We start from the raw sequence: 23,588 nt of genomic DNA on the forward strand, positions 1-23,588 counted from the left end.
AGGGCCGCGAGACTCCCAACATCCCTTCCCATTTGACGCAGACGATCCGGGCGCTTGCTGGAACATGAGAGGGTGTGGGCGGGCGGCTAGGTGAAGCACGCCTCCTGCAGCCAAAAGCCGACTGCCATCGCCGGCATAGTACTCACCAAGGTGTCCACTGTCGGCAATTGGTTCTATTTGTGCCGATATGCCGTTCTTATGGGGTTGAGTGAGGGCACAAGTTCCGAGCAAGTGAGGTAGAGTTGGCCGAACTTCACAAGCTTGGGCCAAGCAAGTCGCGAGTTGGCTCTTTGGCGCGAGGCTGTCTCCTGTTACGACACTGATAAACATGCTAATGAGCACAGAGAGGTCAAACTAAATCGTAGACCGAGGTCACAAAGGTGCTTTGTCTCACATGTATAAGTTAAGCGGCCATGTACATCGTTATAAAATGCCAAAACACCACGAGATGCATTCCCTTTGCGATGTTCGACATCACAGCTCCCTACAAGATCGCCGCAAACCCAAAAGCAATGCTCAGCAACGCCGCCAGCTCCGCACCATACTTCGCCGTCGTCTTCGCCTGTCCAGACTGAAGCTGCGGGTCCTTACCTCCCGAGGACCCGCCACTACCACCCCGGCCCGCAGCGGGCGACGCGCTGCCCGCGGGTACGTACGTCGTGAGCGTCGTCAAATGGCCGCCCACATGCGTGGTCTGGTAGACGATTTCGCTGACGTCGTGGACAGGCGGGGTGTAGGTCGCTATGACGACGCTGCCGTGGTCGTCTGTGGTGGTGACGACGGCGCCGCTTTTGGAGCCGCTGAGGATGACGGAGTGGCCGTTAGGGAGGGTCGTGGTTTCGGCGGCGTGTTGGGTTAATTTGACGGTGGAGAGGGTGGAGGTGTGCGTGCTTGCTTTGCCGTTGGAGTTTGTGGTTTTGATTACGGTGGCGGGTTTCGTTGCTGTGCTGGTGGATGCTGCGCCTTTCGCGTTGGTGGTGGTCGTCTTCTCCACTACTGATGTCTCGGCAGTGGATTGCAGGGCAGAGGTAGTTTTGGTGATTGTCGTGCTCTTAGATGTGGTTGTCGATGTGACGGGTACAACGACTTGGGTAGTGGTGCTCTTGGAGGTGCTCTTGGAGGTGCTCTTGCTGGTCGTGGGGGAAGCTAAGAAGACATGTGGTCAGCCAAGTTCAGGATAGGTGTCCGTGATCGAAGAACAAGGACGAGAGAAAAGCAACGCAGTGTCAAAGGTTAATGTGTGAAGAAGGAGAGCGTTCTTGAGACCACGACATTCCACTAATGCCAACGACAGCACATGTTTCGACGATTGCCATGCCGTGTAGCTGTGTTGAGCGTTGCATTGTGAATGGTGGGAATTCCTCCTCAGGCCATTTCTGGAAATGTGCAGACTCACTTGTCTGTTTTGGCGAGACAGTCGAAGTGGTTTTAGAAGTGGTCTTGTTTGTGGTTTTGGATGTGCTAGTGGGGGAAGTCTTTGTTGTAGACGCAGCAGCCGTCTTTGTCGAACTCGAAGTCGAAGTCGAAGTCGATGATTTGGTGGTGGTTGTGATTGCAGGGGCGGGAGTGGTGCGCTTCGAGGAAGAAGAGGAGGAGGAGGAGGTGATCTTACTTGTCGTAGAGCTGACACTGTCCTTTGAAGAGGAAGTGGTGGTTGTAACAACGGGGGCGGTGGTGGTGTGTGTCGAAGAGGAAGAAGAAGTAGTCTTACTAGTTGTAGGGCTGGTATCGTCCTTAGAAGTGGTGGAGGAGCTGGTAATAGAAGATGACGATGATTGCGTGGTTGATGTCGTCGACGTTGAAGTGGTCGTAGTCGTCGTGGTGTTTGTGACTCGTTTCCGTAAGAGGTCGGCCACGAAATCGCGCGGATCTCTGTCGTGGTTGTTGGCATTAAGTTGTGTATTGTCGACTTCCGAAAAACATATCGCGAGCAGTGGCAGAGCCAAAAGCGCTAACAGGCGGGTGCACAGCATGCTGACGGGTGAAGGCGAGTAAACCAGCCGAGTTCCTGCTCAGGCTGTTGATGGGTTGGTCAGTTGAAATGTCGAAAGCAGAGGAAAGTGCGAGGGCGAAGAAACATGACGGAAATAGGACAGAAGGTCGCACTAGGCCTCTCCATATCGCCGCGGAAAAGAAGAGTGGAGAGGACCAGCATCATGTTGCAGCGGGAGGATCGAAGAGAAGCTCGAGCGCGGACAAAACTCACCGTCTTCCAAGACACTCGGGTGCGGCTGTGGCAGGGCCCTATCGATAGTCTGTGCTCATCCTCGAGCTCGGTATCGCTGGAGTCTTCGACGTAATCGATCAATTCGTCTTGAGAGTAGAGCAGAAACAAAGACGATGTATCAATCCTCCTCAGCACACTCTATCCCGAATCTTATCATCTCGGAAACGGGCAGCGAGCGCATGATAACTCGACGGCATCAGGCAGGATCCACGGATGCCTGCTTGGTCACGTCTGGGTAAGCTGCTGCACCCGGCCACCACATGCAGCACGCCAGCCCAGATGCAGTAACGTGGCAACCCAGTAGAAGCCAGGCAACCACGTCGCCATGCATCTTGGCACCTTAACCCTGGATATCCCGCTGCCCTCGAGTTACGAATGGGCGGTGGTGGGTGCTACAACGAACCTCTGTGACATCCCGAGTACCGTGGTTCCCGTCGAACCCCGCCAGCGTCAGGTATTATTATTAAAAATACCGCCCGGCCCGGAATCCTTCTGACGTCGTAGTGTTGTACCCGCCCACTGGGAGCCGCATTGCCCCATCTTTGCACGCCCTGCTATCCGGCCATGGCGATGCTCGCTTTGGGACAGACCCGCCACCATCCCTGCGGAGCCCTTGTAACAGCTCTCTTGCGATAGATCATGATCCCAGTACATACTACCGCTCCCGCCTCACTCTACTCCACCGCGAGAGCAGGCCGGACAGCACACGCCAGCGCAACGACTTGAAGTGATGTCACTCCCAGGACCCACGTGCCCCTAAGCCACTTCACGTGGGGATTCTACACGTCACCCGTCCACAACGCCCGTTGCACAAAATCAATACAGGACGTGCATTTGCATGGCGCAATAAAGCGCAAGGAAGGTTTCTGGAAGGACTTACGAACTCGCGCACCACATAGGCCGATTATTGACGGCCCCTCAATTCTCCGGCGGAGCTGTCGTCCATCCATCCACCCACCACCCCGGCCAGGCGCGGGACGGAAGAGCTCTCCTCGTGTTGGATGGAAAGTGTAAAAGATTAGCTAAGGGTGCTGCATCTTGGCTAATTGGGCTGGAGCCTGGGGGTTCAAAGGCAAGATCTGATAAGATTGGTGCCTAATCCTTTACAGTGTGAATCAATTCGTACCGTTGCTACATAAGATACGACCATCGCCACATTGCATGCGGCCTACGCAAGCAATAATCTCGCTGATAACACAACTATCATCAGTATCATCATCAATTTTCTCATCACCAACTCGAACCAATGGCCAGTTGTGTTCTGGCATGTTCTGGCAATGAGAACCATCGAAGCAGAGTGCCGTTTCACCCCTTTTGACTGCTGCTGATTCATCAATCGCCTCCCCAAACTCAGGCGTGATAGGAACGGCCGGCGGCCCCATCAGTCGCGCATTAAAGTACGCCAAACGAGCATTCTGGCATGTCGAATACTGAGGGCGTATTGCTCGAAATTCCCAGGCGCCACCGAGAGAGAATGGTGGCCAGCACGACAGTCCTGGACGTCCACCAGGTCACCCGTCGAGCCAACCAGTTACATCACATTTCATCAGCCCCTGCCCTTCATACAGGCCGATGCTGATGTAAGACATATGTCTCCGTTCAAGCAGCTGTGAAAGCCAATAGCCCCCAGGTCGGTCAGGCTTTTCAGATCGGCCAGCGAGCGTTCAGCTTCACTGCTGATGGTGCCGGCGTTCGGGCATGTTTAGCAACCGAGATGCGTTTCAAGAAGCGCTCTGTGTGCCCTCTTCCGGATGCGAGCACAGTCAAAAGCTCCTCAATGCTCATCTTCCGAGTAGCGTAGGTGCAATCAGGTTTCCTACTTACGTCCCCTCACCATGCTCCTCTGCTCTCTCCTCTTCGTCGCTGTCACGGCGGCGGCACCAACGAGTCCACTTGTCGTTCACGAGAAGCGTGAGCTGCCATCGTTGGGCACCGTCAAAGGCAGCCGAGTTGCCTCCGATGCAATCTTGCCAGTCCGCATCGCTCTTACCCAAAGTCATCTCCATGAAGGTTACAACCATCTGATGCGCGTTTCACACCCGCACTCTCCCAGCTATGGTCAGTACTGGACGATTGATGAGATTCATGCAGAATTCGCACCCAGCGACGAAGCGGTTGAGGCCGTCAAGGCCTGGCTTGAAGATGCGGGACTCGATCGCGGGGGAGTCGCCCAGTCGGCAAGTCGGGGTTGGCTTGCTGTCGATATGTCCGCTAGAGATGCAGAGCGTATCTTCCAGACCGAGTATTACGAGCACGTGGATGCGCATGGCAACGTAAGGGTGGGGTGTGACAAGTGAGTGTCTTTCCGCAACGACCTGTCCATCTTTCCGGCTGATTTACGCAGATACCATCTTCCCTCACATCTGTCCCATCACATCGACCACGTTAAACCAGGTGTCACTCTCTCTGGACCATTATCGAAAGTCGTGACGGAGACTATGAAGTTGCCTCACTTTCCACGCGCCGCAGATACCTCCCCTAAGCCACCCCCCAACATATCTGCCACCAGTCTGACTGATTGCGGGACATGGATCACTCCTGCCTGTATCAAAGCCTTATACAATATCCCCGATGCTGCGCTCAACCACCCAAACAACACGTTGGGCGTATTCGAGTACGGCACTCCTTACAACCAACTGGACCTCGATCTGTTCTTCAGCCATTATGCTCCATGGGTTCCAAATGGAACACACCCCACCCTCGCGTCTATCAACAACGCAACAGCGCCAGGAAAACCAAACGTGCACGGCTCCGGGGCTGTCATCGACCTCGATCTTCTCTTTTCCTTAACCTACCCCCAGATGGTGACATTGTAAGCTTTCAGACTGAATCATAGACTGAATCATCGAGGGGTTTATGCTCACTGCGGGTCAAGATATCAAGTCAACGGAACGCAAGCCCAGTTCGCGACCGTGGGCGACTTTGAGTTTCTGCTGGACGCCGTAGACGGCGCCTATTGCACTGAAGCAGAACGCAAGTCCGGGGCGGACTGCGGCACAACCAATCTGACCAACGTCCTCTCGACATCTTACGAAAGCTACGAACTAGCTCACACAGAAGCGGCAGCCAAGCGGGCTTGTTACGAGTTAGTACGAGAATGGTAGTACCCGACGCGTCGTGACTGATACATAAGGACAGGTACATGAAGCTGGGGCTTAAGGGGCACTCCGTGCTGTTCTCGGGTGGTGACTACGGAGTCGCTGGATCCGTCATCGGCACCAAGGCGAAGCCAAGCAATGGTTGCATCGACGCGCAGAATGTTACCGATTTCACCTCCAACGGGACGGTCTTCACTACCCTGTTTCCCGCAAGCTGTCCATTTGTTACGGTCGTCGGTGCAACGCAACTGGTAAGTCTAGTAAGCCATCTGGCGGGTAACTGCTTACGGCTCTTCGATCAGAACCCAGGCCAAACCGTAAACGACACCGAGAGTGCCATGAATATACGGGCAGGCAGCGACCCGGGACTCTATTCTTTCACCAGCGGGGGGTGAGTGTGTCAAGTGCGTATTGGGGAATAAACAAGGCTGACTCGTGGCAGTGGCTTCTCCAACTACTTCCCTGTCACGGCATACCAAGAGGAAGCAATCAACACCTATTTCAACACCTCCAATCCAGGCTATGCGACGTACGGGTACAACGGCAGCGCCAAATCCATTGGCGCGAACGGCGGGAGATACAACCGACACGGCCGCGGGACCCCCGACGTGTCCGCCAACGGTGCTCATCTAGCTACCTTCCTCACCGGCGAATTCTTCCAGGCCGGAGCGGCCGGGACAAGCCTTTCCACCCCCATCTTCGCCTCGATCGTCAACCTGATCAATGAAGCACGCCTAGGCGCGGGGAAGGGCCTAGTAGGGTTCATCAATCCGGTCATCTACGCGCATCCCGAGGCCTTTCATGACATGGTGAATGGCAGCAATCCGGGTTGCGGCACCGCTGGATTCAAAGCGGTCGAGGGCTGGGATCCGATCACTGGCTTGGGCACGCCGGACTATCCGTCGCTGTTGAAGGTATTCATGGGTCTCCCATAGAAGGGAGGGGAGACGAGCGGCGTGTTGGGTTGACGTCTTTTTTTTGGTCTAAATTGCTAGATAATGTCGACTACTGCACGAAGTCACGCAGCTTGTGCTTTAGTACGTCGACACGAAGTCACTGCTCAGCGTATCCAGTGCTACCATGGCGCAGAGTGCTAGAACACAGTGCAACGTATTTGGTCCCCTGACGTGCCCTTCCACCCCTTTCATCCCTCCTTGCCCGCCTGATCACGTGCATGGCATATAAGCCAGGTGCCCCAGTGGGGTCCCAGTAGGATTGCGGGCGATGTGCTTGTTGGTGTTAACACTACGCAAGTCGGAGGCGTGTACACTAACGCCAAGGGAGGTGTGAACACTGGGACCTGGGACTTGGGCGTGTTTGGTAACCAAGGCGATGGGTTGGGGAGTGGGATTACGGTTGTTGATCAGGCTGTGGTGGATTCTAGATGCGCTCCGTTCGGGAAGCTGGTTTATTGAGCTGGTGTTGCGGGTTTTGGTCTGTGGATAGGTGATTTCGACGTTCTTTGCAGTCCTGATGCTCTCAGTTGTTGTACTCAGCTAGTTATAATATCAGCATGCCATACATTTCCATCCTCTCGATGCAACTCCACCAAGCGAAATGAGAAAAATACGCAAACCATGCTAACGATGCGTGAACGCCGAGTCACAGCAGAAATGCGCAGCAGGGCAGTATGATAATATGCTATTAAAAGGTTCCTAACAAGAAGAGAAGACAAAGACAAACACACAATCCCGGGGGGTATGCAGCGCACTCCACAAAAGAAAGGGAAGAAAAAGGCGAAAAAAAGCGCCCTCCCGTCTCGGCCTCCGCCCTTTGTCGCGGGCCTAACTATTAGTTCTATTACATTCTGTTCGCCAAGGGGAGAGAGCATGCTTCATGCTTGGGGCACGCTTTGCTCCGCAACGTGCTCCTGTGCAGTGGTCGGTGTGTCGTGGGAAGCTTCAGGCGCCACGCTTCCATCGTCAACGGCTGCTGTAGTAGTTGCTGCCGGAATTGCGGCAGTATCGGGAGGCGAAGCTGGGGCAGCGTGAGCAGACACATCAACCGCGGGAGGTGAAGCTTCAGCAACAGCAGCATCGGCCGGAGCGGTAGTGGGCACCGGTTCAGCACCCGCCACATCAGCATCCGGAGCATCATCCGCCGTCGTGGTGATAGTAGGCGCAGCAGCAGTTGCAACCGGCGCAGCACCCTTCGCAGACTCCTCCGACGCAGCCCTCAGCGCGGGCGCCTCAGCCGACGCGCCGCGAAGAGGCAAACCAGAGCCACCAGCAGAAGAGGAAGACGCATCCGCCAGATCCTGTCGGCTACGCCGCTGCTCATTGCGCTCCGGCGTGCGCGCGCGGTCCTTATTACCGCCCATCTTGCCTCGGATCCACGACCCTAATCCGCCGCCCTTCTTCTCCCGCTCCGAATCAGAGAATACGGGCTCCGTGCTTGTGGAGCTGAACGTTTGCTGGCCTTGCAGGTGTCCCGCGGCTGCTGGGTCGGCGGCGCTGGTAGTGAGCGGGGTGGGCTCTTGAAAGCTCTTGCGTGGTGCGCTGCCGCTGTCGATGGTCGACCTAGACGTCGCGGATTCCTTGCCGGTCGTTGCAGTGAGGGAGTTGTTAGGCGCCGGTGCCGGGCTGGATTCGAATTTGTTCTGCGAGCGCGAGAAGCGGAAGCGGTGGCGGCGCTTCTCCTTCTCTGCGCCGGGCGCTTGGTCTTTCGGCATGTCGTCGCCGACCATGTCGGTATCAGACTCTACCGCGGAGTGGTATGAGTGGGAGGGCGAGAGGCTAGGGCGCAGAGAGTTGTCCACCGAAAGATTGCGGGAGGGTGCAGCAAGGAATCCGGAAGTATTCGAGATTGTTGGCTCGTCCGCAGGCCTCTCGGCTGGAGTGCTGGGCTTCTCGGCTTGAGCATCGGTCGAGGATACCGGCGAAGTCGCTGCGACAGCGGTCGGTGACACTGCCGATTTCTGCAGACCTTCAGGTTCCCCTTCCGTAAGACTGTGCGTCGATGAGTGCGCACTGGAGAGCGAGGTGCCAGGAAGGCGCCTTTTCTGCAACTTGTTCGGCTTCCGCATATCATCTCCGCCGCTTGGCGACTGCTTGAAAATGTCCAAGAATCGGCCGGGAGAGGTTGAAGGAGTCAGCTGCGCAGGACGCTCCGTGCTTCCCTCCGCTCCTCTAGTAGGCGGGGTCAAAAGTGGTGCTGTGTCCCTCTTGGGTGTCTGGTATGCCTGCGTGTTCGTGGATGCCATTTCACTACCTGCCGCAGCAACAACCGCCGGTGCAATAGGTATCGCTTGCTGGGTGCTGGGGAATTGAGGCACTGAAGCTCCGATCGGAGTGGACTGTATCGATTCGTTCCATGGTTTAGAAGCCTCTTCCGTGATCGCTGGACTTGCCGCCCGTGGCGTTGACGGAGAGGACACCTTGTTGAGCCGCGGAGAGCGAGCATTGCTTCCGTCGTGTCGAGAAGGAACGGTGTTGCTGCGATGAACCGACCCGCTTGGGCTCATGCCGACCGCCACACCCGCTGGCCCGTTATCGGATACTTTGCTCTGCTTGCTCGAAACTGACCCTGCCCTTCGGATCTCGGAGACCTTGCGTGTGCTCTCAGGACGGCCGCTTGCATTTGAGCTCGACCGGCCGATGATTGTCCTTGATCGTCCTGGAGTGGGAGGCGTTCCCGGTGTCTTATTCGGCGTACCGCTTTGCACGTCTCTGACGGTCTCCGGGTCGGCTGCCGTGCCCTGCATTCCGATGAGAAAGCTGTCTTGGTTCTCGATGAGAAAGATGAGGACGTCTTGGCTCAGACGGTATTCCGACGGAGCCATGTCGTGCTGAGGATGGCTGAGAATACCCGGTTGGAAGATGGCCGCGAGATTGGCGGTGGTCATCTTGTTCTGGTCAGCCTTGCTTGCAAAGACGGCCAGGAGATCGAGGATGTATAGCAGCAGTTGACGGTTCAATGGAGGTAGCTCCGTGATCAGCTGCTGATACGCATGGATGGCCGCGTCAGGGTTGAATTCGCCAACACTTGGGCTCTGTGCTTCAATGGCACCGACTGCTTGCGCCTGGTGATTCCGCAGGGGATCCCTGAAGCGGTTGTAGAAGTCGAGAGGGATGATGGGCTCAGGTAGCTGATTAAAGTAACGGCGCAAGATGTTCGCTGCATCGTGAACGGTATAACCAGTCCAGTCCAGACCTTTTCCGAAGCGGTCTGGAGAGTCGAACGCGACCTTTAATTCCTTGATGCGCTTTTCACTTCCGGCGAGTCGAAAGATGCCCTCCGTCTCCGTCGCTGATGGCTATGTAAGTATACACGCGTGTGCATGAGGCTTGGGCCGACACACCTTTCTCCTTCAAGAAGACTCCACACTTCGCAACGACAATCGGCACGTAGCCGTAGATGTAGCTGTGGCCCTCGTCGTTGATCAGGCTGATGGCGACATTGGCGTAGCGTATGCTGTCCTGGAGCGGCACACCGAAGATGCCTTGCGGGGCTATACAAGAAGCGTGTCAGAAATATATGTATCGCGATCGCATCGCAAACCGCCACGCCAAATGACGGGTGTAGAAGATCGCGTCGCCTTGCCCATTCATTCTCCAATACAACTATATCCCAACGTGTAGTGCAATGCAAGGACAACAATGAAAACAGCACACACAAACAAATGATTGCTCACCTTGAGGCTCCTGCGGCTTCTTGTCGCTTCTCTTGAAATTCTTCCACCAGCTCGCCAAGTCGCGCTTCTGCTCCTGCCGCTGCTCGTGCTGCAACGGCGTGCGCGGGCCAGCGGCCGCGTTAGCCTGGGCCGTTGGTCCACCCGCGTGAGCCATCGTGACACCACATCAAGCGTGACAGGCGCGTCGGGAGGGAGGAGAGGACGGGTGGTGCGCGGGCGCGGAAAGACGCGATGGGGGGGTTGAGAGGCGCGTCGGGGGGAGGATGGACGGATGGCGTGCTTTGTTGATTGCACGCGGGTATCTTGGGGCGGTGCTGGGTGGAGGGTCGAGGCGGTCGGTGAGAAGTGCGGGTGAGGTGGTTGGGTGGGCGGATGCGGTGAGGTGAGGTGAGGTGAGGTGAGGTGCGGTGCGGTGGGCGGGTGGAGATAGTCGGGGGAGATACGAGGGTTGGCGATGGGGCGCGCAGAGGATGCGCAGCTCCGAGTCGCTGGGAGAAGGAGGTGGTAGAAAGAGGAAGAGGGCAAAGGCGTGTGGAGGGCGAGCGAGGCGAAGCTCTCAATCCGAGGGAGGCAGTGATGAGCAGCAGCAGCAGGCAACGCAGGCCGATGGCAGAAAGCTGAGTGCAGGCAGCGCGGTGATGATCGCTGTCCAGACTTGGCCTTGGCGCGCGCCGACTGACTTGACAGCCAGGCAGGCGGCGGAGGTAATTTCCATCAAACTACGACTAGCAACCACTAACTACCAGCCCGCCCGTTCACCCTCATTTGCGCCCGCTCATCCATTGACTTTGGCCGTGGTCGTGACTTGAGGCAGCCTCGTGTCGGTGACGGGAGGCTGGCGCACGGTAAGAAACACAGCGAAGGAAGGGTTGTTGCATGCGCGCGGGTGGGAATGATGTCAATTCTCGTGCTACCAACCTGTACCCTGCATTGTATGGACACAGACCGACATTCCCTTCAGAGAGTGCATCTTTTGACGAGGCTATTTTGGGAATGGCTCTTTGCTGATCTGATGATCTGATTTGATTTGAGTGAGCGGGAAGATTGCTGGCGCTGTTGGTACCAGCTGCATGAGATCGGCGACAACAACATGCGCCTTGTTGGATGATCTGGAAGAGAGCCGGCATGGCCACGGGCAAAGACGCGTTAGCGTAGTAGCAGCTATATTAGTTGTAGCAGTGCCAGCATTATTCCGAGTTTCCGTGCAGCATCCTAGAGGCAGGCGGATGGCGGAGGCGTGGCGCTAAAAAGGCTGCATCCGTGCAACATCACCTGCATCCGCCGATCTCTCGCTCGAATTCTTGCTTTGCAGCTCCAGCTGAGACCCTCCATGCGCCCGCGCCATCGGAACACTCCCCATTAAGCACATCCTGAAACACGCCCATCGCATTCCAGTGCACCTCTCCCGCCAGAAACAGCGTCTCGAGTCACCCATCGGCCACTCCCCAGCAGGCAACAGCAGCACGACACGCACGCAACCACCGAACGAGGCGTAGCAGCTATGGATGCGTAAGTCACACGATCACCCAACCGCACCAAAATAGCATCCCACGCACGGCACAAACTGACGTACCCCTCCTCCCACCAGCCTCACCCCCGCCGAGCAGCGCGAGCTGCAAACTCGCATGGAGCGCAAGCAGATGAAGGACTTTATGAATGTACGTCACACATCCCTCCCTCCTCCGCCGCAATCTATACTCATCACACGCAGATGTACTCCAACCTCGTGCAGCGCTGCTTCAACGATTGCGTCAGCGACTTCACCTCCAAGAGCCTGCTGAGCCGGGAAGAGGGGTGCGTGATGCGCTGCGTCGACAAGTTCCTCAAGAGCTCCGAACGCCTGGGCGAGCGCTTTCAAGAGCAGAATGCGCAGATGGCGCAGCAGGGGAACATGGGGATTGGGGGGAGATAGGATGATTCCTTGTTGCATTCGTCCTCCCCTTTGATGTGTATGATTATGGAGATGGGGTCTGCATAAAAAGGTGTCTGCATGTATGTGTGGCGTATGGGATATCTCGGGCGTGTACTTTACTCGACTCCGAGGCAGGCTATGGTCGGTGTCCAATCAAGCAGATTCTTCACCCCTCTATCCCAAGCTCACCTCAGCTCCCGCAATCGCCATTCAACAGCAGCATCGTGAACATCAATCCTTCGGCAGCAGTCCTCTCAAACTAAGATCGTACACCACATCCTCCACGTCCTTAACCCGATACTTGATCCCATCGCTGCGCTTCCGCAACGCGTCGTTCTTGAGATTGAGAATCTGAAAGCCGGCATGCACGTCCTTGACGAACTGGCTGATTTGCAGCGGCCGCCGGAATTCGCCCAGGGTGACGGAGTTGCGTGCGAGTCGGGACTGTTGGTTTTGTTAGTCAAGGGTTTTCTTCTCAGGATAGTATGTCCTTACCAGCTCTTCGATCAGAGACACCAGAGCCAGGAGATACTCCTCGATCGTCAGATGGAATGCATCACGCTCTTTGAGGTTGACCGGCACTACCCCAACATTTAGCAAAGACACCACACATTCCTAGTAGCGCATCAAACTCACCCCCCATCAATCCTCCCACCTCCTCAATCGTGAGCAATTGCCCACTCGCCGGCTTGCCGAAACCTCCCAGATAGCCGCAGAGGAGGATTGAATAGCACTGCATCCACATCAGCCACGAGTTCCTTACATGCATGAGAAAAGCCAGACATACCACATCCTGCATCTGCCTCGTCCACGCATAGTTGAACTTGTAGTACGGGTGCTGCGAAGCGACCACCTCCAGCTGGCGCACGATTTGGATTTCTTCTTGGATGCTGCTTTGCGCTGCTTCTATGATGCCGCCGACTAGTGAAAGCGTCAGTTCGCATTCTATTCTGCACGAATCCGTGTCTTGTGAATGACTTACGTTTCGCCGGAGGCGTAGAATGAACCCTCGATAATGTCGACTGCGTATTTCGATCTAAACAATCAGATCAGCATGTCACCATTCCTGCGCAGAGAAGTTCATTTCGCCGCACCCTGCTTCTCGAGACTCTGCACAATATCTCGCAGTGCCTGTGGACGGAACATCAGCTCTGCATCTTGTTAAATTCAGGCTCGCTCTGGGGAATTCTTACATCTTTGATCGCCGTGTCCTCGTCGATTTTGCGCTGCAGGTCTTCGAAGATGCCCGTCTGCATTGTTGCGCTCGCCATGGTTGACGAGACCAGGTTTTGTATCTCGAGATGATTGGGGGTGTCGTTGGCGCAGTTTGAAGTTGAAGATTTGAATGTCTGAAAACGGCAGGAGCGATGCACGGCTTTGACTCCACCTCTTGCGGACACTCTGTCTACCTTATTATTAACACATGCACTTCGATGTAATCGCGAGTACAGAACCCGGAGGGCATTGAATCTATCTTCGATTCATGGCTCAAGGGCGATGAGAATGAGAGATTACGAGTTGAACGGTAGGACTATGCGCTACTCGGCAGTCCTTGAGCCACGATGATCAGAGAAGAGTAGTTGTGCTTCCATAGCCACCTGTACCTACCGGAACGCCGCTGCTATGCATGACTTGACATCCGTCATGGTCATCCCACGATACACCAAAAGCTTCGCAACACCATCCACCATCTTCCCACCTATTGCCTCAATCCTAGCAGGAAATTTCCCTTCCCACCACTGCCGCTGTCGCCGCTCCCTCCGCCAGGCAGATAGGTGACATTCGGGTTGTTGGCCAACATCTGCGCCACATCCCTCTGCGTCTCAATCCGTCTGATCTGAATCAAGCCATCGCCCGACTTCGCCACAGCCTTGCTAATCACATCCGCCGCCTCGGACTCGCCCTCCGCTCGGATGACGTTCGCCTGTCGCTCCTGCTCCGCCTTCTCGACAATGAATCTCGCCCGCTCGGCCTCTTGTTGCGCAATCTGCTTCTCTTCTACGGCCTTGGTGAACTCGCGGCCAAAAGTCATGTGCGTAATGCTGACGTCTTCGAGCGCAATGTTGAACTCGGATGCGCGCTTCAGCAGGTCGGCGCGGATGCGGTTCGACACTGCTTCACGCTGCGTGATGAGTTCCGCGGCGTCGAATTGCGCGACGATGGCTTTGAGCACTTCGTTTCCGATGGAGGGAAGGACACGCTCGTCGTAGTCTTGGCCGAGATTCTTCGCTTATGCGTCAGTTTCATTGCCACGATCTCAACGCGGTGTAGTGTGGGATCTCACCTGGTAAATCTTGGGCAACATGCCGACCTCAGGTCGATGCAGCACTCTCAGCGTCAAGCTGACCATCTGCAAGTCCTTGCTGCCCGTCGTGGTGCTGATGTTGCGCGGCTTCGTCCGCACATCAAAGGTGATTGCCTTTTGCAGCCAGGGGACGAGGAAGTGCGTGCCTTCGTTCACCACCTGGTCAGAGACACCTCGCAGACGGTCGAAGATGACTGCGCGAGTGCCGCCCTTGACGTCGTAGATGGAGGCCGAGGCGAGGGAGAAGGCGACGGCGCCGGGGATGGCGTAGCGGTAGATCTGGCCGAGGACGTTGGGCATGGCCATCTTGACTGGGTGTCCGCGCGGGAGGTGATGTGATGGTGATGAGGAGTGGTGTTTGCGTCCTGGATGATGAAGCTCTGCGTGTGGACAATTTGGGTGCAGCTGGTCTCGCGGAGAATTGCCGAAGTTCTGCCGGCGTGGGAAGCTCGCGGCTTCTTCAAACGTCAACGACCGCTTCGTCCTCTTTTCTCACCACTCCTCCACAGCCATTGAGGCAGCGAAACGATCACACTTCCCTGCCATCTACGAAATCCGACCGCGCGATCACAATGAGGCCCACCCAATTTCTCCGGAGCGGAGGCGGCGAGTGGAAGCCCGGCCAGTGAGTCTTCCGCCCTGCTTTGCCCCATCCCCGTCTACACAACCTACATCGCCCTGGCCGTCCACACTCGCGCCCGCGCGCTGCTCTGCTGACACTTCCCGCAACAGGTACATGAGCGGCACCTGGGGCGCCATCGGCTCTCCGCCACAAAAGGGCATCGTGCACTACGGCCTCTCCAACAACCGACTGAAGCCCTTGGCCGGCGCCACGCAGGCCGCCATCTTCAACACCTTCCGACGAACGCGAAACCAGATCCTCTTCTGGTCTGTGCCGATGCTGATCGGGTATGAGTTGATGCAGTGGGCGACGGAGAGGTGAGTGCCGCGCCCAAGTCTGGCGAAATACTCTGGCGATTAGGGAGCCTACCGGGCAGAGCCATATGAAGATACGCGGGATACAGCGGCTAACAAGCGGTGCAGGAATGAGTACCTGAACTCGAAGGAGGGCCGAGAGTTATATGGCGGTGCGGTGTAAGCTGGCTAAGCTGATAGTCGGTGGTGGATTGGCGGGCGAGAACAGCAGCAGCATTGTCAGTGTATATAAACAGCGTTTCAGATGACAAGGTGCTCTCTGAACCACCAGAGTCCTCTTCTTCAAACAACCTACAGTTCAGTCTTCTCCCGTGCTCTCCTGCTCATCGTTGCGGAGTATGTCGTCCAGTCGGCGGGCTCATTTCCGGATCGGGATGGGTATCATGCGCCAGACAACATCTCAGTCATCTACCCTACGTGTCTTCGGATTATTTAAGAGAATTCATCGAGCATCTGTAGAGGCTTCTTTGACCGTCGCTAGAGCACCTCTGTCACTCAAGATCCGGCGATAGACCGAGCCGAGCATCCGAGTCACATCAGCCTCACGCCTTCTTTCTCCCTCTCGCATCAAACACCTAGAGGACTACTTCATGGTCTCAGGCTTATCAAAACGTATCACCAACTCGCTTGACTCCGCGTAAACTGTCTCTCGGGAGGTACTTTTCGTAAAACACGGCCTTTCAATTCAGACCATTGACGACACTCCCGGCTCGACGTATCGCCATAGTAGACCAGACGACAGTGCACATTACGCAGCCCAGTACTTTGCGGCGAAAATGGGAAAACACAAGAACATCCTCCTCATGATCGCCGACGACATGGGAAAGAACATGACCTGTTACGGCGCACGCAACCCCCATACACCCCACCTCGACAGACTCGCCGCATCAGGCACACGCTTCGACGCCGCCTTCACCAGCACCGCCTCCTGCAGCTGCTCCCGCTCCGTCATCTACACGGGCCTCCACACGCACGAGAACGGGCAATGGGGGCTCGCATACGGCAAACAGCACTTCCAATGCTTCGACCACATCGAGAGCGCGCCGAAATTGTTCAACGATGCTGGCTACTTGACCGGCATTATTGGCAAGGTGCACGTCGGCCCGGACCACTTGTTCCCTTGGACGGTGCGCCAGGAGAACAACCGGAATGGCGAGGAGGCTACGAGTCGCGATACAGCGCTCGTGGCTGATCGGGCGAGCGCTTTCTTCGAGCGGGCGAGGGCGGAGGACGTGCCGTTCTTTTTGACTATCGGTTACATCGATCCGCACCGGCATGCATGGGAGCGCGGCGGGTTCGGGAACCGCGAGGGCTACGATCCGCGGATCAAGGACGTCAAGTATGATCCCAACGACGTCGAACTCCCGCCGTGGACCACCGACGTTCCCGAAGCGAGACGGGAGTTCGCCGAGTTCTATCGTAGCATCAATCGTCTGGATCAAGGCGTGGGCCTCATGCTAGACGCATTAAAGCGCAACGGCTTCGAAGACGACACGCTCGTCATCTTCCTCAGCGACAACGGCCCACCCTTCGTCAACTCCAAAACCACCCTCTACGACGCTGGCGTCTGTCTCCCCCTGCTCATCCGCGCCCCAGGCCAAGAAGCAGGCATCGCGAATCCCAATCTCATCTCCTACATCGACCTGCTCCCAACCATGCTCGACTGGGCCGGCACCTCCACCCTTCCTCTCTCCTCTCCACGCAAAGGCCGCTCCATGCTCCCCATCCTCACAGCGGGTACCACGCACCCCGCCTGGCCGCACGTCTTCGGCTCCCACACCCTGCACGAAATCACAAACTACTGGCCCACGCGCTTCCTGCGCACGCACAAATTCAAATACCACCGCAACCTGCGCCCGGAATCGCCCTTCAGCTTCGCCTCCGATTTGTACGTCTCTTACACGTGGGAGGGCATACGGAACAGCGCCGGCGGCGACGGCGACAAGATCCTACTAGGAAAGCGGAAGTTGCGCGATTATTTGTACAGGCCGGCGGAGGAGCTGTACGATTTGGAGCGGGACCCGGACGAGGTGCGCAATTTGGCTGGCCAGGCGGCGTACGCGGATGTATTGATTGAGATGAGGAAGCGGTTGGAGGTGTGGCAGCTGGAGACGCGGGATCCATTCCTGTTACGCGATGGTGTCAGTTTGTTGGCGGTTAAGCGGTATGTTGAGCATGGGGAGAAGATTGATCTGCCGGATCGGTTTGATATGCCTGCCGACCGGCCGGGGAATAAAGGCGTGCGAGCGGTGCAGTGGACGGATGATGGACTTGGTGTCTCGAGTGGGTTCTGGTCGAGTGCTTGAGGATCGGTGACTGGATGTTATACACAGAGTTGATACATATCTTGTCTACTCCTCTTCATCTTCATCCCACAATTCATCATCCTCAGGTTCGGCGTCCGCACCTCCGATCAGCCTGTTCCAAAGGCCCTTCTTCTGCACCATAGCAAGCACAAGCACAATCGGCAGCTGCCACACGCTTGCCCAAAACAGCGCCCGCGCAGACCCGCGCTCTCCTTGGTGCCGCCAGAACCTGACCGCTTCTCTCAACATCCACGCATTGACAACGCCGCTAGTCGCCACAAACGCAGGATCCGTGACTTGATAGTAGCTCAAGCCCGCACAAATCGGGAACATGGCTAGACTGTATCGCAAAGAGACCCGAGTGGCCATGGCCGTGTTGGACGAGCTCAGCATTTTGTACCCCGCGCCGGCATATTCATTGCGCACGCCGTGAGAGAGGGCGAAGAAGTGCGGGAATTGCCAGGCGAAGAGGAGAGCAGCAATCAGCCAGCCGCCGATTGCTTGTTCTGTGAAGAGAAGTTCTTTCGATTCGGAGAAGATGGAGGACCAGGTTGCGTTGGATGCGTTCGTGAGGCTGTATTGGCTGGCAGCGGCGCACCAGCCCATCAGAGGAGGCACAGCGCCTACGACCGCACCGACCCATGTGTTTACGGGGTGGATGCGTTTCAATGGCGTGTATGCAAAGGCGTACAAGGCAAGATTGCCGGCTCCGAGCATGGCTGTGGTGGGGTTCACGCCGTACCAGAGCATGCCCGTGCCGACAAGACCGGTTGCAAGGGCGAATAATAGAGCCGCACGCTTACTGACGAGGCCACGGACGAGAGGTCGATTTCGAGTGCGGCTCATCTTAGCATCGTGCTGCGGTTCGAACAGCATGTTGAGGGTGTTGGCAGAGGCGATGGTGAGAAAGGTTCCGGACGTCAGATAGAGGAGGGTGAGAGTGCTGAGAGACGGGGCGGCGGTGGCTGTGGTGCTCAGAAGAGCGGGGACCGGGTAGATTGAGTACGACGCGGTCGTTGTAAGAACGATGAGAAAGGCCAGCCGGGGTTTGGAAAGAGAGAGGTAGACGGACAGAGCGCGTCGAAAGGATCTGGCCGGCGCTGCTGCTGCGTCTCTGGAGAGAATGGAGGATGCATCGGGAGGAAGAGGTGTGTCTCCAGTAGCGAGAGCATTGCTCGCAGCCTTTAAACGCTTTCTCCGACGATGCGGAGGCTCTGTGCTCGCGGTCGCCTGTTGGTCCGCCACAGCAGAGAGCGGAACTGTCTGAGCCTCGACTTTTGCTCCTTCTGACCTCAACGCAGTCTCCTGTGACTCCTCAGACCCGGACGCATTTCGCTTCGATCCATCTCTAAAAGCATTGGCCCAGAAGAATGTCTTGTTGGCGCTGTCATCTCTTGCTATCGTTCCCTGATACCTCTGAGCGTTGCGGGTGAGAGGCCGAGTGGCGGCTTGGCCAGAGTTGGCGAGTCTCCTCGCGCATCGGAAACATATGGACGAGGTCTGTAAGGAGCGGAGCAGCGCCAATGAAGGCGCGCGAGAAAGCATTAAAAAATGGAAGGACGATGTGAGGCTCAAAAGCCCAATGCGGACGAGATGAGGTCGAGATTCAAATTGTTCCCTCTTCGATGCCAAAAGTCGTGGTTGTGGCCTCGAGATCAGCTTGAGGTTGTGAGGGATAGCCCTGCCAAGGCGTAAATCTATCTTACTGATACAGACACAAGCAGATCTATGGAACGTCGGGCAGATCATCCTCGCGTCTATCTTTCACCAGCGAGTCTCCTTTCCTGCACCTCGGTCAGAGCGCGGCTGCCACTCACAAACGCGACCGTGCCGACCACTGCCGCAACAGGCAGCGTCTGGAACAAGTTCCAGGTGGTATAGTACAAGAAGAAGACGCCCTCCATCGCCAATATGCTCCCAAAGAACAAGCCATGTGCTAATGGGTTGGCTCCAAACGCCTTACCAACGTGATCGATATTTCCACCAAGATACAGCCACGCTCCGAGCAGCACAGGAAGGGCTGCGAGCACGGCAAGCGTGAAGAAGAGGCTGAGGACTTTCGGAGGCGAGCGCGGATCCGCACGGAAGATGTGGTGGATTTCGGGCTTGCTCGTGTATCGCTCAGGGGGCGAGGGGATTGAGGGAGGGGTGGCGGAGTCGCTACCAATGGTGAGGTCGAAGGTGTGGTGGTTGAGTGGAGTGGACGATCCAAATGATGCAAGGACAATCGAGGCCTTGATGGGCTGAGAACTTGTCAAGAACTGGTGAGGCAGGTCCTTTTGTGACTGCATTGTACCCTGTTAGCAACGTTCCTTCTGTCTCTTTCCTCGTGCAACACCACGTACAAGATCGAGCTTTGCCTTGCCGTTATCTTTGACGCTGAATGCAAACGATTCTTCTAGTCCAGTGGCTTGCTCGTGGAGAGTGAGAAAGGCCTGATGTGGTCGCTTCCCGCTCTTGCCCTCCGTTGTCGTGAGGACGATTTTAAGGGATTCGGCACCATTGAGCGCGAATGGCTGGGAGGTAAGAGTAGAGGAAGAGAGTCTGGAGAGGGCACAATCAGCAGTGTTCATGAATCACATGTCTTCCCGGGAGTGTATGTACTTCTCCTTCGCCCCTCCACCAACCCCCGATCCCTTACCCTGGATTGTCAACGTAGCATCTTCGAAGCTCCACGACGTTGCGGCGAGGATGGGAGCAGCGAGCGCAAGGAGGGGCAGGACGAGTCGAGATGGAAGCCTCATGGCGGGCAGATCAAGATCAATCAATGGGTGGGTCGTTGGCGGGTGTTCATGTGTGGTGCAATGGGAAAGGTGTACTGTTCTGTGCGAGCAGTGTGAACGTCTGGAAAGTCCGCGTTTAAACTTTCTTAGCGCGAACCCTGTGCGACGCAATATATCGAGGCTCGCGGCGAGAGGTGAACGTCAGTCGAGTATCTGTCTGCAGATTGCATGACTTAATGATGCCCAAAGACGGTTCCAACTAGCATGTGCAGTGATATTGTGTATGTCACGATCGAACAACCGGAGTACACACGACAACATGTGAAGGTTGGCATGAAGCGAATGCCCTTTTCGGGATGCATGCTGTGGATGCTTCCCAAAGCGGATCGTTGGCCCCCAGGCACGTGCAGCGGTCCCGCGTTGTTTGTCTGCCTGCGCTCACACTCTTTCCGCATGATCAGCGTGACTCTTCCCCTCCCTCTCTCCCTCATACAACCATGCCATCTATGTCCATCACCATCAGATCCCGATCTGCCCGTTTGGACCATGTAAAGCGAGAAATACGCGAGGACCCCGCGGTGCACGCAACTTCCTAATTTGAAAGTTCTGGTGGCGGAAGGGGGGACGGGGGCACCCGTGCGTGCGGACCTCGTTCGTTACCTATTGTCACACCCGCCCTTGACGCAGAATTTTCATCATCCCAACGCGTGATGATGGCCGCTCCGAACCCCTCGGTGTCGGTCTTTCACTTCACCTCCCGCATCTCCACGGCCAAGATCAAGAAATACAAGCTGGCCACGGAGAAAGGGATGGTGTCGGGGAGCCTCAACCGCCCAACATCCACGCCGACTTCCAACACCTCAAAATCGGCACAGAATGAAACCACCACTCCCTCCACCATGGAGCCCCCGGCGAAACGGCCCAAGCTGAAGCTCAGCGTCCGTCCACCGGCCAGTGCAAGCCCCGACAATATCACGGTGGCAAGGCCCAAACGGGACTCTTCCTTACGCATCCGCTACTCGGAGAACATGGTCATCGATGCCGCCGATGTGGATGCCATGGATCTGGATGAAGGCCCTAAGCCGTCTCCCGCTGCTTCCTCGGACCTCTCATCTCTGCCGTCTGCGGAAAAGGAGCCCACCCCGGCCAAAGTACCGACTCCCGCTCCAGCCAAGCAAGTGCCTACTCAGACGAAACCAGGTGGCTACGGCCGAGACTTCATGTCGTACTACGTCGACGCCGGGGACGACGAGCCCGAGGAGAAGGAGGAGCTCGCCAAACCATCCCCGCCACCTCCACCTCCATCCAAGAAGCCTGCTCCCCCAAAGCAAGCCCCAGTCCCCCACGTGCCCCAGGCAACAAACGGAACTACCCAGTTCGAGAATCACATGGGCCCTCCAAGAGTACCACGGGTCAGATCGGTCTCTTCCAGGTTGCCGTTGGCCCAGCCCACTGTTCATTTGATCGACTCCTCGAAAAGAACATCATCCAAAGGGCCATTTAGTGTTGCCCAGATGGTGGAGAAGCTAAAGTGGCTCTCTTCCGCCTTGATGGTCTTTGGGGGTGTGCCAGAAGCACCGCAACCTCCGACAGAGGATGTGCAGGTGCATTCACCATCCTCCAGGGATGACAACGGTACCCCACAACAGTCCAGTGGCGAGCATGGCGAGAGCAAGAACATTGACGACTTTCTAGCCATGTTTGACGATGATGAGGAGGATGAAGATGACGACGAGCATGTGGCAGCAAGCGTGAATGGGGATGAAGCAGGCAAGAAGCCGATCGACAAGAACGCAAAGACCCTCAACTATCTGCTCGAGCAACCCGGAGAGCCCGACGAGGCGTTGATGTATGGCATTCAATTCATTCAAAACGCTCTCTTGTCGTGGGCGCAACAGCGCTTGACTACGCAGTACGCCCAACACTACGACCAACAGCGACAAAGGGCCCGTGAAGCCGCGCAGGCGCAGCAGGCACAGAGGCGTGGACCTGGTCGGCCCCGAAGATACGATGACGGGGGGGACGACGGTGTCCTGCACAACTTACCACTCAACATTCAGTTCGACCTCGCAAGGACGCCCGAAGGCGCCGCCATTGCCGCCTTCCAGGAGGTGCGAGATTCGGGCTGTCTGCAAGTCAACGCCACGCTGCCCGCGCCTCTCACCCGCGCTCTGAGCCATCTGTACATGCAAATTGACTCTCTGATCAACCAGGGTGGCCACAACCAGGCACCCTGGCAATGCATGTCGTATGGTGCCCAGATTGCCGCGCACCAGGCTCAAGTGGAGAAGTGGAAGGAGAACCATGCCCGCGCGCAAGAGGAGATGGCGCGCCAACACCATCTCGCCCAGCAGCAGGTCATGCAACAGATGGGCATCCCCCAGCATCATCACCCACGCGAAAAGACCAAAGAGGAAACTCTGCAACAGCGCGCTATCGCTCTGGAACACAAGCGTAGTATGCACCACGCTGCTCTGCAGCCCCACCTGAAGAAGTTCCTCACCAACCCCATGGCAATGAACAGTCCGACAGCAGCTACTTCAGCAAACCATGCAGCAGCTCACAATCATCATACCACGGCCAGCCCTGCTGTACAGACTCCTGCCAGTGCATCACCCTACACGCCTCACAGCCTGCCTACGCACTCTAGTCCCGAAGATGGAAGAGACTCGCACCTCGAGAAGATCAAGAAATACATGCCCAACTACCTGCCGCTCTCCGGGCAGTCGATGAAATTCTCCTTCGCCCCAACAAGCGAGCTCGCACTGAAAGCTTTTGGCGCCCAGGCCTTCCCCTCAGCGCACACTGGTCCCAACTTGCCTAATCGTGGACCCATGAGCGCGAATCCTAACTACGCCACATCCGCTCACGCACATACGCCCAACGGTGTTGCTCGCGCGCCTGTCGTTCCCTCTAATGGCCCAGGAGGCGGGAAGGACGAAGTCAATGGCAACGGGACCGCATCTCAACGATCCCACAACAATTCTTTGGCGTCTGCTTCGCCTGCTTATCCCATGCCTAAGAGCATGGACAAGTCCAATGGCGCCCACTCTCCGGCCGGCGACGATTCGGACAGCGGGATTATTGTGCACTCTGACGCTATGGTTATTGATGGGTAGTCGTGGAAGTTTGCTACGGGGGCCCGTATAATACAAGGCATGCTTGACGGTGCGTGCCCTTGGACGGACGGACGGACGAGGCTAATATTGGAGGCGGTGCTGCTCGTGATTGACATTGGACTCGGGACAGATTTACAGTGTATTGCTAGACCATTCCGGCTCGGTAAGGTAGGTCAGGTAGTTGCTGTACTTTTAGGCCGATATGATGAATTGAATCATTTTGGAACAGACTGTTCAGTGCCATCGTCTATTGCACTTAGATCAAAAACAGATTGCGTGTGTCTGTAGAGTGAAGTGCCGGTTAAACAAACCATCACATGCAATGAATG

General features: G+C 56.5%; 12 protein-coding genes across 12 annotated transcripts; 5 read left to right on the plus strand and 7 right to left on the minus strand.

Annotated features, from left to right (window-relative positions):
• Positions 1-144: 144 nt before the first annotated feature.
• On the minus strand, positions 145-2,423 carry BDY17DRAFT_119905 (uncharacterized protein). Its single transcript, XM_033729297.1, has 4 exons — positions 2,207-2,423; positions 1,712-2,017; positions 395-1,146; positions 145-319 (listed from the first exon to the last, which is right to left on the minus strand). Exons 2-3 carry the CDS (start codon positions 1,971-1,973, stop codon positions 485-487), a joined length of 924 nt encoding a protein of 307 aa, XP_033590605.1. The 5' UTR covers positions 1,974-2,017; positions 2,207-2,423; the 3' UTR covers positions 145-319; positions 395-484.
• A 1,413-nt stretch (positions 2,424-3,836) lies between these two features.
• Positions 3,837-6,472, plus strand: BDY17DRAFT_120218 (aorsin). Its single transcript, XM_033729301.1, has 5 exons — positions 3,837-4,520; positions 4,572-5,039; positions 5,103-5,312; positions 5,366-5,716; positions 5,768-6,472. The coding sequence occupies exons 1-5, from the start codon at positions 4,063-4,065 to the stop codon at positions 6,258-6,260; spliced, it is 1,980 nt and encodes a 659-aa protein (XP_033590606.1). The 5' UTR covers positions 3,837-4,062; the 3' UTR covers positions 6,261-6,472.
• A 2,562-nt stretch (positions 6,473-9,034) lies between these two features.
• On the minus strand, positions 9,035-9,764 carry BDY17DRAFT_227215 (Rho GTPase activation protein; the record flags this gene model as incomplete). The annotated part of the gene is made up of 2 exons (XM_033730156.1): positions 9,035-9,573; positions 9,626-9,764. Coding segments are annotated over 2 exons (678 nt in total), but the record flags the coding sequence as incomplete, so codon positions are not given.
• BDY17DRAFT_263973 (uncharacterized protein) lies at positions 9,755-10,096 on the minus strand (the record flags this gene model as incomplete). Its single annotated transcript, XM_033731876.1, has 1 exon — positions 9,755-10,096. A coding segment is annotated over one exon (225 nt), but the record flags the coding sequence as incomplete, so codon positions are not given.
• Positions 10,097-10,984: 888 nt separating this feature from the next.
• Positions 10,985-12,061, plus strand: BDY17DRAFT_120010 (mitochondrial import inner membrane translocase subunit tim9). Its single transcript, XM_033729298.1, has 3 exons — positions 10,985-11,467; positions 11,547-11,616; positions 11,670-12,061. Exons 1-3 carry the CDS (start codon positions 11,460-11,462, stop codon positions 11,868-11,870), a joined length of 279 nt encoding a protein of 92 aa, XP_033590609.1. The 5' UTR covers positions 10,985-11,459; the 3' UTR covers positions 11,871-12,061.
• Positions 11,995-13,355, minus strand: BDY17DRAFT_120016 (Translin). Its single transcript, XM_033729299.1, has 7 exons — positions 13,064-13,355; positions 12,965-13,001; positions 12,853-12,906; positions 12,658-12,791; positions 12,507-12,603; positions 12,366-12,451; positions 11,995-12,314 (listed from the first exon to the last, which is right to left on the minus strand). Exons 1-7 carry the CDS (start codon positions 13,139-13,141, stop codon positions 12,102-12,104), a joined length of 699 nt encoding a protein of 232 aa, XP_033590610.1. The 5' UTR covers positions 13,142-13,355; the 3' UTR covers positions 11,995-12,101.
• On the minus strand, positions 13,207-14,667 carry BDY17DRAFT_294874 (band 7 family-domain-containing protein). The gene is made up of 2 exons (XM_033733202.1): positions 14,155-14,667; positions 13,207-14,094 (listed from the first exon to the last, which is right to left on the minus strand). The coding sequence occupies exons 1-2, from the start codon at positions 14,479-14,481 to the stop codon at positions 13,570-13,572; spliced, it is 852 nt and encodes a 283-aa protein (XP_033590611.1). The 5' UTR covers positions 14,482-14,667; the 3' UTR covers positions 13,207-13,569.
• A 14-nt stretch (positions 14,668-14,681) lies between these two features.
• On the plus strand, positions 14,682-15,423 carry BDY17DRAFT_294878 (cytochrome b-c1 complex subunit 8). Its single transcript, XM_033733203.1, has 3 exons — positions 14,682-14,800; positions 14,908-15,114; positions 15,220-15,423. Exons 1-3 carry the CDS (start codon positions 14,748-14,750, stop codon positions 15,272-15,274), a joined length of 315 nt encoding a protein of 104 aa, XP_033590612.1. The 5' UTR covers positions 14,682-14,747; the 3' UTR covers positions 15,275-15,423.
• Positions 15,424-15,544: 121 nt separating this feature from the next.
• Positions 15,545-17,451, plus strand: BDY17DRAFT_294880 (alkaline-phosphatase-like protein). The gene has a single exon (XM_033733204.1). The coding sequence runs from the start codon at positions 15,888-15,890 to the stop codon at positions 17,415-17,417; it is 1,530 nt and encodes a 509-aa protein (XP_033590613.1). The 5' UTR covers positions 15,545-15,887; the 3' UTR covers positions 17,418-17,451.
• On the minus strand, positions 17,452-18,982 carry BDY17DRAFT_294881 (UbiA prenyltransferase family-domain-containing protein). Its single transcript, XM_033733205.1, has one exon. The coding sequence runs from the start codon at positions 18,960-18,962 to the stop codon at positions 17,463-17,465; it is 1,500 nt and encodes a 499-aa protein (XP_033590614.1). The 5' UTR covers positions 18,963-18,982; the 3' UTR covers positions 17,452-17,462.
• Positions 18,983-19,001: 19 nt separating this feature from the next.
• Positions 19,002-20,231, minus strand: BDY17DRAFT_294884 (Oligosaccharyltransferase subunit Ribophorin II-domain-containing protein). Its single transcript, XM_033733206.1, has 3 exons — positions 20,022-20,231; positions 19,763-19,961; positions 19,002-19,702 (listed from the first exon to the last, which is right to left on the minus strand). The coding sequence occupies exons 1-3, from the start codon at positions 20,159-20,161 to the stop codon at positions 19,175-19,177; spliced, it is 867 nt and encodes a 288-aa protein (XP_033590615.1). The 5' UTR covers positions 20,162-20,231; the 3' UTR covers positions 19,002-19,174.
• A 246-nt stretch (positions 20,232-20,477) lies between these two features.
• On the plus strand, positions 20,478-23,486 carry BDY17DRAFT_352637 (uncharacterized protein). Its single transcript, XM_033738223.1, has 2 exons — positions 20,478-20,540; positions 20,602-23,486. Exon 2 carries the CDS (start codon positions 20,851-20,853, stop codon positions 23,257-23,259), a length of 2,409 nt encoding a protein of 802 aa, XP_033590616.1. The 5' UTR covers positions 20,478-20,540; positions 20,602-20,850; the 3' UTR covers positions 23,260-23,486.
• Positions 23,487-23,588: the final 102 nt, after the last annotated feature.

Source organism: Neohortaea acidophila (genome assembly GCF_010093505.1).
Source record: "Neohortaea acidophila strain CBS 113389 unplaced genomic scaffold BDY17scaffold_4, whole genome shotgun sequence".
Classification (NCBI taxonomy): Eukaryota; Fungi; Ascomycota; class Dothideomycetes; order Mycosphaerellales; family Teratosphaeriaceae; genus Neohortaea; species Neohortaea acidophila.